Genomic DNA, 11332 nt, shown 5'->3' on the forward strand with positions numbered 1-11332 from the left:
AATTCTGCACCCTCGTAACAGCCTGATACACAGACTACGATTAAGCGTCGCTTTCACGTGCAAGTACTTGCACATAATTCGACTAGCAGACTCCCCGGACTGTTCAGCGTGTGTTGTTGTTGAGACTATAGACCATGTGCTCGTGGCGAGCCCTGTGTATGCACGCGAAAAATTGACACTGACATTTACCCTGAGGCATTTTGACAATAGACCACTGTCTAAGGACCTCCTGCTAGGCTCATGGCAGGATAGTTGGCAGACGATAGAGGCAATGTGTGCTCTTTCACGTTTCTTAGGCGACACGGGCCTGGACTCATGCTTGTGATGGTAACGCTTATGTGTTGTGTCCTGTCACCTCCTTTCTGCCATCATCCCCCATTGTGACCCTCTTTCTTCCCCTCGTCCACTTCCCTTACGTAGAGTAGCCGGCCAGATACTCCATTTTACGGCCAACCTCTCTGCATGTTCTAATCAATAAGCTACTTCTTGTAATGCTGGGAACTGCCCAGCGCCAGCCTTCTCCTCAATCCCAGCGTGTATGCATGGTGCACCCCATTCATTGTCTGCTACAGCTCTCCATGGCAAGGCACGAAAGACACTGCTGGTTAATGCATTCAGAAAGAAAATTTTGCATCAGCTGTTGTTTTGTTGGATTTACCAGCGTGCAGCCGAAAGCGCCCACTTTCCAAAGCGGAGGGGAGTGGGAAAGGGTAACTACCCCCCCCCCCCCCCCCCCCCCGGTAGATACGCCTATGGCTGCGGAGTTGACGCTCGATGTGCTCAGTCGTGCAGGCCGAGGTGCCGATGCACGAAATGATTAGCCCCGGGTCCGAGGATCCCGTCTGAAACACCGACTCGATAGAGATTAGCCCCGTGTCCGAGGATTCCAGAGCGAGGCTTGGTTGCGAAGTCCGCGTCGCCGATGAGGCTCGCCATGCTTATTAATCGCGGCTACGACACGTCCACGAAAGGAGGGATCTGCCACGCTACTGCGATATCCGCGTCACACCTGTTTCGACACCACCGCGATCTCGACGAGTGTCGAGACGTCAAGAACCCGCGATGTGCAAAGAGAAGATGACACTCCTACATGCGAGCGCCGGACCAATGGCAAACCGCGCTGGAGTCACGTGGCGAGCAAGGCTAATCGGAGACTCTGGAATCAACTTTTTATTTATTTCGAATTCCCTCAAGTGCCAAGGCATTATAGAGGAGAGTGGGATACATGCGAAAAACAACAACAATGATTACAACAAATTTATATGATGTAAGCGACATGTGCAGCGAACGTAATCATTAAGCACTCAAATAACAAGAATACTATGACATTAAAATTATATAAACCCAGTGACACTTGAACTGGACAAAAGCAAAATACGGCGCGACAGCGCATGCACAAATACATCACATGTGGCCACGTGCACGATCACAGTTGAAAAAAAGCAAACAAGGTTCGGCGGAAAGGTGCACTGTCTTCGATTTATACAATAGCATCAGGAAGGTGGTTCCAGTCGTTCGTTGTATGTGGAATAAATTAATATAAAAACCTGTTTGTGTGACAAAAAGTGCCTCTTACTTTATGATGGTGATCAACTCGAGATGACAGCTGAGTATGTGCGAGAATGAGCTCACTGCTAAGGATATGATGATGAAATTATGAAATAATCATTTGCCTTTTGTGCGCTCGTATCTGTATGGTGGAGATAGCTGAAGCACCAAATTTGAAGTCTGAGAAATGCGCCTTGCGACGAGTCTGTGATATTTCGGAATCGGATAGAAAAATAGTTAAACTGAAAATGTGATTTACAAAAAAATGGACTTTTCGGCCATTTCTCGCGATGCGAAAGCCGCTAACCCCTTTGTCAACTTTGACATCAGCAAGAAAGAATTCTTTAGTAAAACTGCCGCAACAAGTGCATGAACCCAAACAAGGTACTTTTTCATGCATTTCACACTTGGCTGTCGATATTCTAATCACTTTGCTTATTGTGTTCTATGCTAGCGTTATTTACCTTTGAATATGTTTTCTGCATTTCTTTGCTTCCCTTTTGGGCACAAGTTTAGGAAGCCATCGTCAATGTAAGGCTACAGACTACAAGCATGGAAAAGAAGCTCAACAATCACTGGAGGGCCACCATCTGTACTCCAGCTGCGACCCCAAGGCTCCAATGTTTGCTTTTAATTTAAAGATGCGTCACATCCACCTCGTGGGTGCATTGTCTCTCATGCCAGTCAAGTGTTGATAGTTGAGCTAGAAGCACTTGTTTCTATATAGTGTTCGGAATATTCAATTCGAAATATAACTGGAAAGGTGTGCCTAACTTTTTCTGAAATTCAGATTTAACTGAAAAAGGTCAGCTTTTGTGAGCAACATATAGTGCACAGCGGAAAAACAGGCTTGCGAGTAGTTGTGAGTTGTGCACACTTAAGTTTATTATTGTGGGAGCAATGTGCATTTAAAATAGCACAGAGTTTGCAAATGAAGCATGAAAATTGCACCTGTGTTTGCTATTGTCACAAAGTGCACATGCAGGGGACAAAATAGAGTGCATGAAATTACGGGTTATTTAACTTTCAGGGCTCTTGTGGGGCCAATCACTTTACCTAGAGGTAGCACATACTTGCGTGCCTAGTTAAGCTTATCAAGCGTTATTGCCCATAACTGAGATTAACTCGTTGCTGCTTGAGGCTGCTTCTGAAGGTCTCTGAACGTCTAGTTACCCAGACTTAGCTTAATGGCTGGTGTATAGTATGCTTTCATATTGCATGTGATAACAATGCCCTACCATGTTTCTTGGGAATTTTAAATAATAAAATAAAACAAAAACACTAGTAAAGGCTCAAAACACAACAGATGAACTGTTATCACTCAGCAGATAACATTAGTAATCCTTCATACAGAAAATAGATACTGAGAACTACTGACAAAATTTCATGGGAATTAACAAATTGCTCAAGAAAAAAAAAAACATGTATTCAAGACAGCTTATAAAACTACACTGAACTGCACAGTAAATTAGGTGCCATGACCAGTAAGACAGTGAATTTCAGTTTCATTGTTAGTCGCCATCTGCTATAGGAACATTTTAAGGCATCAAATGCAAAGCCCCCAACACTTGCCAACACATGTATTAGTGCCTCACAAGCAATTTTTATCTGCCGGCACTTGCTGTGTGACACCACTCAGATTATTAGTCGCAGTTAAGACTTTCAACACCATAGGCGTCAAGGAGAGGTGGTACTGATTTTGTGCATTAACAAGAGGCAGTGCAGAAGCATGCAGGAGAAACTACTTGCTGTAGGCAATGCTGTCTTCCAACTATATCTTGGTTCGAATCACATGTGCACACAAAAAAGCTCTAACATGAAACACTAGATGAAGAAAAAAAAATAACACATTTTAAGTAGACGTATTTCTAAACAAGCATTTACATTTAACTAGACTTCTGCTGATATGAAGACATTATGGTACCCATACTTTCATGGCGATATACTGGCTAACAGTTATAACTTCATAAAATCGTTGCATCCCCATGACTTGCCTAAGTACCACAGTTTCTTTCTTTTAACAGCAAAATTGTCGCGAATAGATGCGACACTATTCCAACACAGGGCTCTACAAGCAACATAGAATGGTATCTGGTATAGCACAGCAAAACACGGGCACAAGAAGAACAGAGACAAACGAACATAATGCTTGTGTCCGTCTGTCGTTTCTTGTATGTGTTCTGCTGCACCATACCAGATACCGTTGCATGATGACTAACCAACAAGTCCATATCGCCATCCTCATCTATAAGCAACGTTGCAGACTCTGGGGTGGGATGAACCATTTTTACTGCAGGAAATGCCTTGGCAGGTGCTTTAATAGTGAGGTATGGAAGTGTAGAATGGAGCCAGTGGAATGGCTAGTGATTGAGGCCACAAAAATGCACGCTACGGTAATTTCTAATGAACTTTAGAAATATCCAACCAACGCGAAAGACGCGAACGAAGGAAGATGTAAACACACAGTACTTGTGCGTGTATCTATTTTTTTGGTCTATGCCTTTCGTGCTGCTTTATCATTGCTAACGTTGAACCAACTTGTGCAAGCTGTATCATGCAAGGTACAGCTTCCCTTCTCTAAATCTTTTTTTTAATTCTTATTATTCTGTGCCTCTAGCATTGCGCCCACGTCCCAGTGAGCGGGCTGGGACCGTATGTGTGGTCCCAGCCCGATCGTCGGTCAGTAACTCGGAATTCCCGGAGTCCTCGGCCCCTCACCCCCGCTCCGTCCCAGTGCTCCACCCCCTGTCCCGGTCGTTCCGCCACCCTCGGTCCAGCTCGTTCAGGGATGATTGCATTATTAGCATTCCACCACCAGCCCCAGTCCTTGTCGTTCGAGGATGATTGCATTATTTCCCGCTCTGTGGCCCTGGTAGCGCCACCACCAAGTGTCTCGCCACTGAAGACGCCGAAGTTATCTTCCAGAGGCAGAGAGCGGTTCATATTGTCGAAACGCTCAGTTATTGCAGCGCTAGTTTGTGCAAACGGCATCAGGATGGTGTCTAGATCTGCGCCTGGTTGCGCTCCTCGTCTGGTGGTGGCGTCGGGACGAAGCTCTAGTTCCCGCTCCACAATTGCGGCGCTGATGCCGGTGACCAGCTCCGTCAGCTCGTTCATCTGGCTCTGTATGGACGTCAGCAAGTCGTGGTACGAGCATAGAGCTGCGTTGAGGCTCGGCAGCTCATTCGTGTGCATCATGACTGCCGCGTCGCCTCTGCCATCTATGCGCGGCGCGGCGGCGCATCCGGCGGTGTAGTGACTCGGCAGGTTGCCGCGCGTTACGTTTTCCTGGCAGCGGGGGCACGTGGTGGCGTGGAAGGAGCAGTGGTTCTCGAAGTGATCCAGCAGTTCTCCAACGGGACCTTCGAAGTCGCAGCCATTGCTAGCATTCCAACAGCTCACCTATAGCGGGGGAAATGAGAAATAAAGGGAGGGGGCGAGGGTCGTTTGCAGATCATATATACTGGACAAATATCATGAAAGTAGACAAGGATGAAATAATAAGACACACACATGAGCACTGAACCCGTTAACACAACTTTAGCAGATCTACGTTAATTCTTGGGAAAGACGAATCAAGAGAGTACAATCGTAGATAGGTGAAATGCGAAGAAATTACAATGAATGCATTTCTCGATTACTAGTAACTTGACTGCACAATGTCGCGCTGCTACTTACTCAGTCGCCAAAGGTGGTCTATGCATCGCACTAAAGCGTACGTACAAGAGGAAATTATATCGATATTATACGAATTGGCGACAGCGGAAGTGAAAAAAAAAAGTGTTCTATATTTTGGCATAATTTTGTATTTGTATGAAGTCGCAGGGTTGCTCTAATCTGGCCATGTCGAACTAACCATCTTGTTATCTCCGATTGGCCCAATGGGCTGCTACGTGACCTCTCGATTGGCTCAAAATGCTACCCTTAGAGGGGAGCGGACACATAAAGGCATACCTGCCAAGTTCAGAGAAACTAAATCCAGATCTTCCGATCGGGGCGGGGGGGGGGGGGAGGCACCCCCCCCCTCCTCCCCCGACGTCGATATATTCAAGTACTGCCAGGAGAACTTCTTAACAATTTTATTTACAGATATACAAATGACCACGTGAACATCAAGGACTTTTGCAAGCATGTCGTTGTTGCTAACTTTGCCTTCAAAAATTCTTTAAAATTTATTTACTTTCTCACGTCTTACAACCACCATCTGATTATGAGTACTGCCGTAGTGGGGAACTCCAGATTAATTTAGACCACCTGGGGTTCTTTAACGTGCACCCAATGGACGGCACACAGCCTTTTTTGCACGTCGCCGCCAACGAAATGCGGCCGCCGCGGCCTAGATTTGATCCCACAAACTCGTGCTTAGCAGCGCAATGCCAAAGCCACTAAGCAACTACAGCGGGTGTTCAAAAATCCTTCCGATAATGCTTGATTGTAAGAAATTCCATTTCTTTCACATTTCGCGAGGTTGACATTTGCCAGCGTCTTAGACGAGCAACACATGGGACGAGCAGCACTGCGTCCTCCTATTTTTCACTATGTTAAATTGTCGCTCGCACTCTGCATTGCTCTGTGGTATCAACAAAATACCCAGTGTCACTTCGGCTGAGCACTCCATTAAAAATACTTGACATTTTTTGCGCTAGCTCTCCTTGCTTTTAAAGCCATGACTGACTGTAGGCCTACGCAATATGCCAGAGCAGCTGACGTCGAGGAGAACGATGGAGAGTCTATTGTTGCTAGTTGCAGAAGGCAGCATTCGCTGGCTAACTTAATGGGAATAGGGCCATTGTGGCACCCAGGGGAGAGTCCATCACGGCATACTTCCTCGAAAAGACCTTGTTTAGCAAGGGATTGGGCCGCGGTATGCAAGATACCAAGGAGCAAGTTTTGGTGGTGCTGCGGTTTAGAGACGCATTCATCTCCATGACGGCGAAGGAACACAAGGGCGAGGACGAATTTCTGGCAGACTTGCGAAGACTGGAGCTTATATCTTACACCGTGGTTTAGCCACAAATCAGATAACCTCCATTTGGTTATTTCTACCCGCTTAATGTCTATTTTGTCTCCAGTAGAAAATTCCTGCTTGATGTAGCAGTATGACAGACCATCTAGTGAGGCGCCACGTTTGTGAACTCTTTTTTTCTTTTATTTATCTATTAATGAGCGCCCTTTAAAAATCTGTGTGTCGGCAAAGAAATTCCTAAAATGCGTAGCTACTACGCCCTTTGTATGTCACCTACGACATTTTTATTGCGATAGCAATTATATGGACACTCAAAAGCAGATTTCTGCCGTCGGCGTCGCCGTCGCCGTGAGGTTCCGTATGACGTCAATGGAGATGAAATCGTCGCCGCGCGCCGAACGCTGTATGTGCGAGTGAAAGGGGGCGAGGGGCGCGCGCTTTCACGGGGAGTGAACGCACGGCGGAGAACAAACGCGCGTTCTGCGCCGTGCTCCCTTAAGGGCTGCAGAAGTAGGCGTCTCTTTCCTCCTTTACAATCACAATATATGTAGAGCAAACGCGCCTACTTCCGACGCGCGAGAGGCCGTGGGGGAGGGGGGGAGGGAAGGGAGGCGACGTTTAGCTGCGGCACCAAGTGCCTATTTATATCAGAGGCTCCGGCAACAGTCACCAACACCGCACGCATTTTGAGCGAACATGGACAAAACGCCGACGGCGTCGACAACAGTTCTGCGTGCGGCCGGTGCTGCTGCATGTCCAAGTTTATACAGCTGATAAGGCTAATATCATTACTCCGTATAGCTCTCTACAAATTTGCTATCGCCATTGATGCTTCGCCTTTTAGGTGAAACTGCGACAACTTTTTTACGCTTGCACATCAGCAGGACACAATTCTGTGAGCTTTGACTGAACCCAACACAGTTCAACGCACTTTGGTCGAGCCTAATATGTCACATCTAATATGCCACATCTAATATGTCACATCTAAGATGAACCTAATATGTCGCGATCGGCAGCGCGCATACGACAAGGCAAAATTATCTGTCGTCACAAGAGGCCTTGTAGCGATTGACTCGCGTTTTCAAATCTAAGCGAATTCGAGGTCGGAGACGACTGAAACTGATACCGGTGTTGGAGCATTCGCACCTACCCGCTGTTTCTCGAAGTAGGCGCGAGGGGGCGACACCCACTGGACTTCGTTTTCCACCTGGAACGTCGTTTTGTCCATGGGACAGCAGGCAGCACCATCGCCCTGTGCACAGCCTCCAAGGCAAGAACTACACAAGACGTGAAGGCAAGGAAGCACTGCTAGTTTCATAGGCACGAAGCCGCACAAACCGCAGACACGGGCGTGGGGCAGGGGTTCCTTGAAGTTGACAGATCTCCCATCGACTCCGCTGGCGAAGCCACAGAGGCGATACGCATACTCCGGCATATCCAGATAAGAGAACGGCCGCACCGTTCACTGATCGCGAACCGTTTCAGAAGTCTCTCTTGACTGGTAGGTGAACGTCCAAGATGGCGAACGACTGACAATAGCGAAAATAAACCGAAGGCTCCAACCGCACTTTACAACAACACGTGCGTCGGCCGCATAGTTTCGGAGCTTCCAGATTACGCGCTCCCCATAGAATAATTAAAACCAACTTTGTAAATGGCGTCGAAAATGATCATGTGGCGCCCCCTCAGTACGTTGCGTCGGCTTTGCAGTCTCGGTTTCGGTTTTCACAGCGAAGTCCCTCCCGAACGCAAAGTGAATTTGGTGGTACAGATAAAAAGGGATTGCGATGTCCTTTTTTTTTTTAACAGTGGTACTGCTGTCCTGGATTCTTACGCGGTTCTTAATGATGACCATAGACCAGAGTCTTAAACATGGTTGTACGTTGCATGAATAATCCGTGTCTGTGCGCTGTAAGACTCAGGTTCGTGATATTATTGGTTCTTTCAGAAATATAATAGCACATTGCTGCTCTACAGCCTTGAGTCTTACTGCTATGGTAGTTGGAACTGCTAAGCAAATATCGTTCGAATGCCTTCCTAGCTCTGCGTCTGCTCCAGTGTTTTCACATTTCATTGAAAAGATCCCGATAAACCTTAGTCCAGACTTGTATTCTTTTCAGGAAAGTTGGTGTCACAACGAGCGGGCGAACGAAAAAATAACAACAACAAAAATTAGAACGTAAATCTGACAAATAAAGAAATCGAAACTGTCTCATTATCTACTTGCAGCAAATCACGTGTTATGGTATATAATTGCTTTAGCGAACGCGTACGGAAGCTTCAAAAGTTGCTTTAAGCGAAACTACCTATACAGTGGCTGCGAAAGTGGCGCCCCGTGCGGCTAGTGCGACTGTAACTGCAAGTCTTCGTTAACTTCTGGTCAGCGTCACAATGGTCACACCGGCTGACACCTGCCTTACCAACGCCTCCTTTGGACTTGCAGAAGGTAAAGGCAGTAAAGGTGCAGTGGCGGTACACGGCGCTCTTTAGCAAAACCGTGAGGGCTTGCCGGTCCTTCTCGAATATTTGTCAGCGCCATTGGCTTGACCTAACCGCACGACAATTAAGTGTCATGAACCCTATAACTGGTGAGTAGTTTAGGTTTCGGAATGTCACCTCGGTTTCTGTTGTCTACTGCCGCACTGAAAGTCTATAACCGGAAGGCGTTGGTATAAGACACTTAAACGTGGTGTCTAATAGGAATTCCAATAGCTAGCGTGAAGTTTTTGAAGTTCTTGACGTGTTTCCTATAGTGACAGGAGTACTGTTGATATTTGTTTTCAGACAGCTTCTACCCTCATTTTACACCCCCGTTTCTGTCGACCAGACGGTCACCACCGCTATTTTTACAACATACTGGATCTGATTGTTTCTTTTCAATTCACCCTAAATGACCAATTGCTGGTACGCCAATAAGAAGGTCGTTCCGAAAGTAATTTGACACTGATACACAACACTTTAAGAACGTCAGAAAACGATGCGCGCAAGTTCTGAGATGCAGACTAGTTGCGTATTCATTAGGAGAATGGCGAGCAGTGCAGACGACGGGAGCTAATGACAAAGCATATTTGTCTTCTGTCCGCATCGTTCGTCACGTTGAAAAAAAAAATTAATCAATTTGGCGACCGCAACGTAACAGTACGAGCCACCCTTGAGTTTCTTGACTCTCTCACGCAGATCCCGAGGTCGAGAAGTTCGGTTCGAGCGACGCCGCATCTGTCGCCGCGGCCTGCGACGGTCAGAGAGAGCCAAAGCAGTCGGTCGAAGTCGGTCTGCGTTCGCAGAATGGTTCGCAGACTCAGAAGGACGTAAGCTGCGCACTTGTGGGCGACGCATTCGCCATTTGCCAAGCTTTGGGGCTCTCCAGAAGCGAGCTCGTCAGCATGTCGGTGCGGCAGCTCAACATCCGCGTACGAACGGCCAACCTCGGCGCCCAACAGACGCGCGCAGTCAAGCACCTGCGGCGTATGCTCAAAAACCGGGGTTACGCGGCCATCTGCAGGTATGCTAGTGCGTGTTAAAGCCCGGCCCACATGGTGCGATTTTGCAGTGCGTTTTTCGCAGCTGCGATTTCCGCAAATGCGAAATTCGCACATGGATCTACCGCATCTGCGTTTTCGCTGAGAAGTTCAGCATGCCGAACATAGAAAAATCGCACGCACGAAGGGTCCGCGAATTCAAAAGTGCGAATTGCCAGACAAAATCACACCATGTGAAACGGGCATTATTTGACTCTGTACAGCATGAAAAACATTTCTCTCTCTCTCTCTCTCTCTCTTTTTTTTTTTTTTTTTTGCTGCTCAAAAGACAAAGATGCAGGTGAAAACAAATACAGACACAGTTTAAATTTACAGACTAACTTCAGGGTGTATGCTACAGTAACCATGAACCAACTAGCTCAGACAAAAACATTGTTGACTTATAGACATGCGGTAAATTGAGCTACTCGGTCTACATGTCATACGGCTGTCACACGGCGCACTTTTGATCGCGATTAAGCCCGATCCAGATCGAATTTCTTGGTCTTGATTGGCTTCTTTGCGCAAGCTGTGCAAAGGAGCCAATCGCGGCTGAGAATTTCGATCTGGATCAGGCTCAATCGCGATCAGAAGTGGTCGTTTGTGACGCCGCTAATAAATTTTGAAAATGTGCCGACTCTAAAGCACAGCACAAAATAATGGAGACCGATGCAAAAGTGTATAGGACAAAGTGCGACTGTGTTGCTAGTCACGCATTGTCCTGTGTGCCTGCTTGTTTGTCTCTCTCTCATTAGTGTTGTGCTTTTTTGAGCGAATGCATTATCAAAATTATTGGTGCAGGTGCTGTTTGTGTACCTAATTTGTCTCATGGTGAAAAACGCACTGCTAAATATGGAGACTTAGCAAGAAGTCTCCGTTTTTAGTAGTGCTTTTTCCATCGTGAACGTTTACCAACACGCCCAACTGAGAGCTATTCTAATTTGTCTGCATCCTTGCCCTCTGCATTGCATGTCACTTCTGCTATGAAGAACAAACTTGGATAATAAAGAGAGACGAGGGTGGTGCTCACCTCCAGCTAATTTATTTTTCATTGTGCATGAAGCGCGCATACGTCATAATTCCAAAAGAAATGAATCGGTTGGAAGTTGGCACTGTCCTCATCTCCTTTGCTCTCCTGGTCTGTATTGTCACACTTTTAATTGTAATCATTATGGCTCAGAGATTTATTTTATTTTTATTTATCTATAATACCCTGAGGGCCAGAGGCATTATATAGGGGAGTGGTACAAAAGCAAATGTGGTTCATTGGAAGTAAACAAAACATAGTGATTAATATGAA

General features: G+C 46.6%; 2 protein-coding genes across 4 annotated transcripts; one reads left to right on the forward strand and one right to left on the reverse strand.

The window, feature by feature from the left end:
• Nucleotides 1-1162: 1162 nt before the first annotated feature.
• On the reverse strand, nucleotides 1163-8593 carry LOC119434509 (uncharacterized). Its single transcript, XM_037701658.2, has 2 exons — nucleotides 7665-8593; nucleotides 1163-4950 (listed from the first exon to the last, which is right to left on the reverse strand). The coding sequence occupies exons 1-2, from the start codon at nucleotides 7947-7949 to the stop codon at nucleotides 4162-4164; spliced, it is 1074 nt and encodes a 357-aa protein (XP_037557586.1). The 5' UTR covers nucleotides 7950-8593; the 3' UTR covers nucleotides 1163-4161.
• A 258-nt stretch (nucleotides 8594-8851) lies between these two features.
• Nucleotides 8852-10526, forward strand: LOC119434510 (uncharacterized). Of its 3 annotated transcripts, none has more exons than XM_037701659.2 (2): nucleotides 8852-8960; nucleotides 9692-10526. In XM_037701659.2, the coding sequence occupies exons 1-2, from the start codon at nucleotides 8906-8908 to the stop codon at nucleotides 10033-10035; spliced, it is 399 nt and encodes a 132-aa protein (XP_037557587.2). In that variant the 5' UTR covers nucleotides 8852-8905; the 3' UTR covers nucleotides 10036-10526. The 3 variants fall into 3 exon arrangements, 2 of the variants coding, with proteins under 2 accessions (XP_037557587.2, XP_049515463.1); XM_049659506.1 differs by having other exon boundaries at nucleotides 8915-9102; XR_007464562.1 differs by lacking the exon at nucleotides 8852-8960 and adding an exon at nucleotides 8975-9083.
• Nucleotides 10527-11332: the final 806 nt, after the last annotated feature.

Source organism: Dermacentor silvarum, unplaced genomic scaffold (assembly GCF_013339745.2).
Source record: "Dermacentor silvarum isolate Dsil-2018 unplaced genomic scaffold, BIME_Dsil_1.4 Seq114, whole genome shotgun sequence".
Classification (NCBI taxonomy): Eukaryota; Metazoa; Arthropoda; class Arachnida; order Ixodida; family Ixodidae; genus Dermacentor; species Dermacentor silvarum.

What these genes read in the sequence shown, in the direction of transcription:
- LOC119434510 (XM_037701659.2), top strand. Translation starts at nt 8,906, where the DNA reads ATGGTCACACCGGCTGACACCTGCCTTACCAACGCCTCCTTTGGACTT. An exon ending in CTCCTTTGGACTTGCAGAAG is followed by an intron (nt 8,961 to 9,691) that starts GTAAAGGCAGTA and finishes TCTCTCACGCAG; the next exon opens with ATCCCGAGGTCGAGAAGTTC.
- LOC119434509 (XM_037701658.2), bottom strand. Translation starts at nt 7,949, where the DNA reads ATGCCGGAGTATGCGTATCGCCTCTGTGGCTTCGCCAGCGGAGTCGAT. An exon ending in CCTACTTCGAGAAACAGCGG is followed by an intron (nt 4,951 to 7,664) that starts GTAGGTGCGAAT and finishes CCCCCGCTATAG; the next exon opens with GTGAGCTGTTGGAATGCTAG.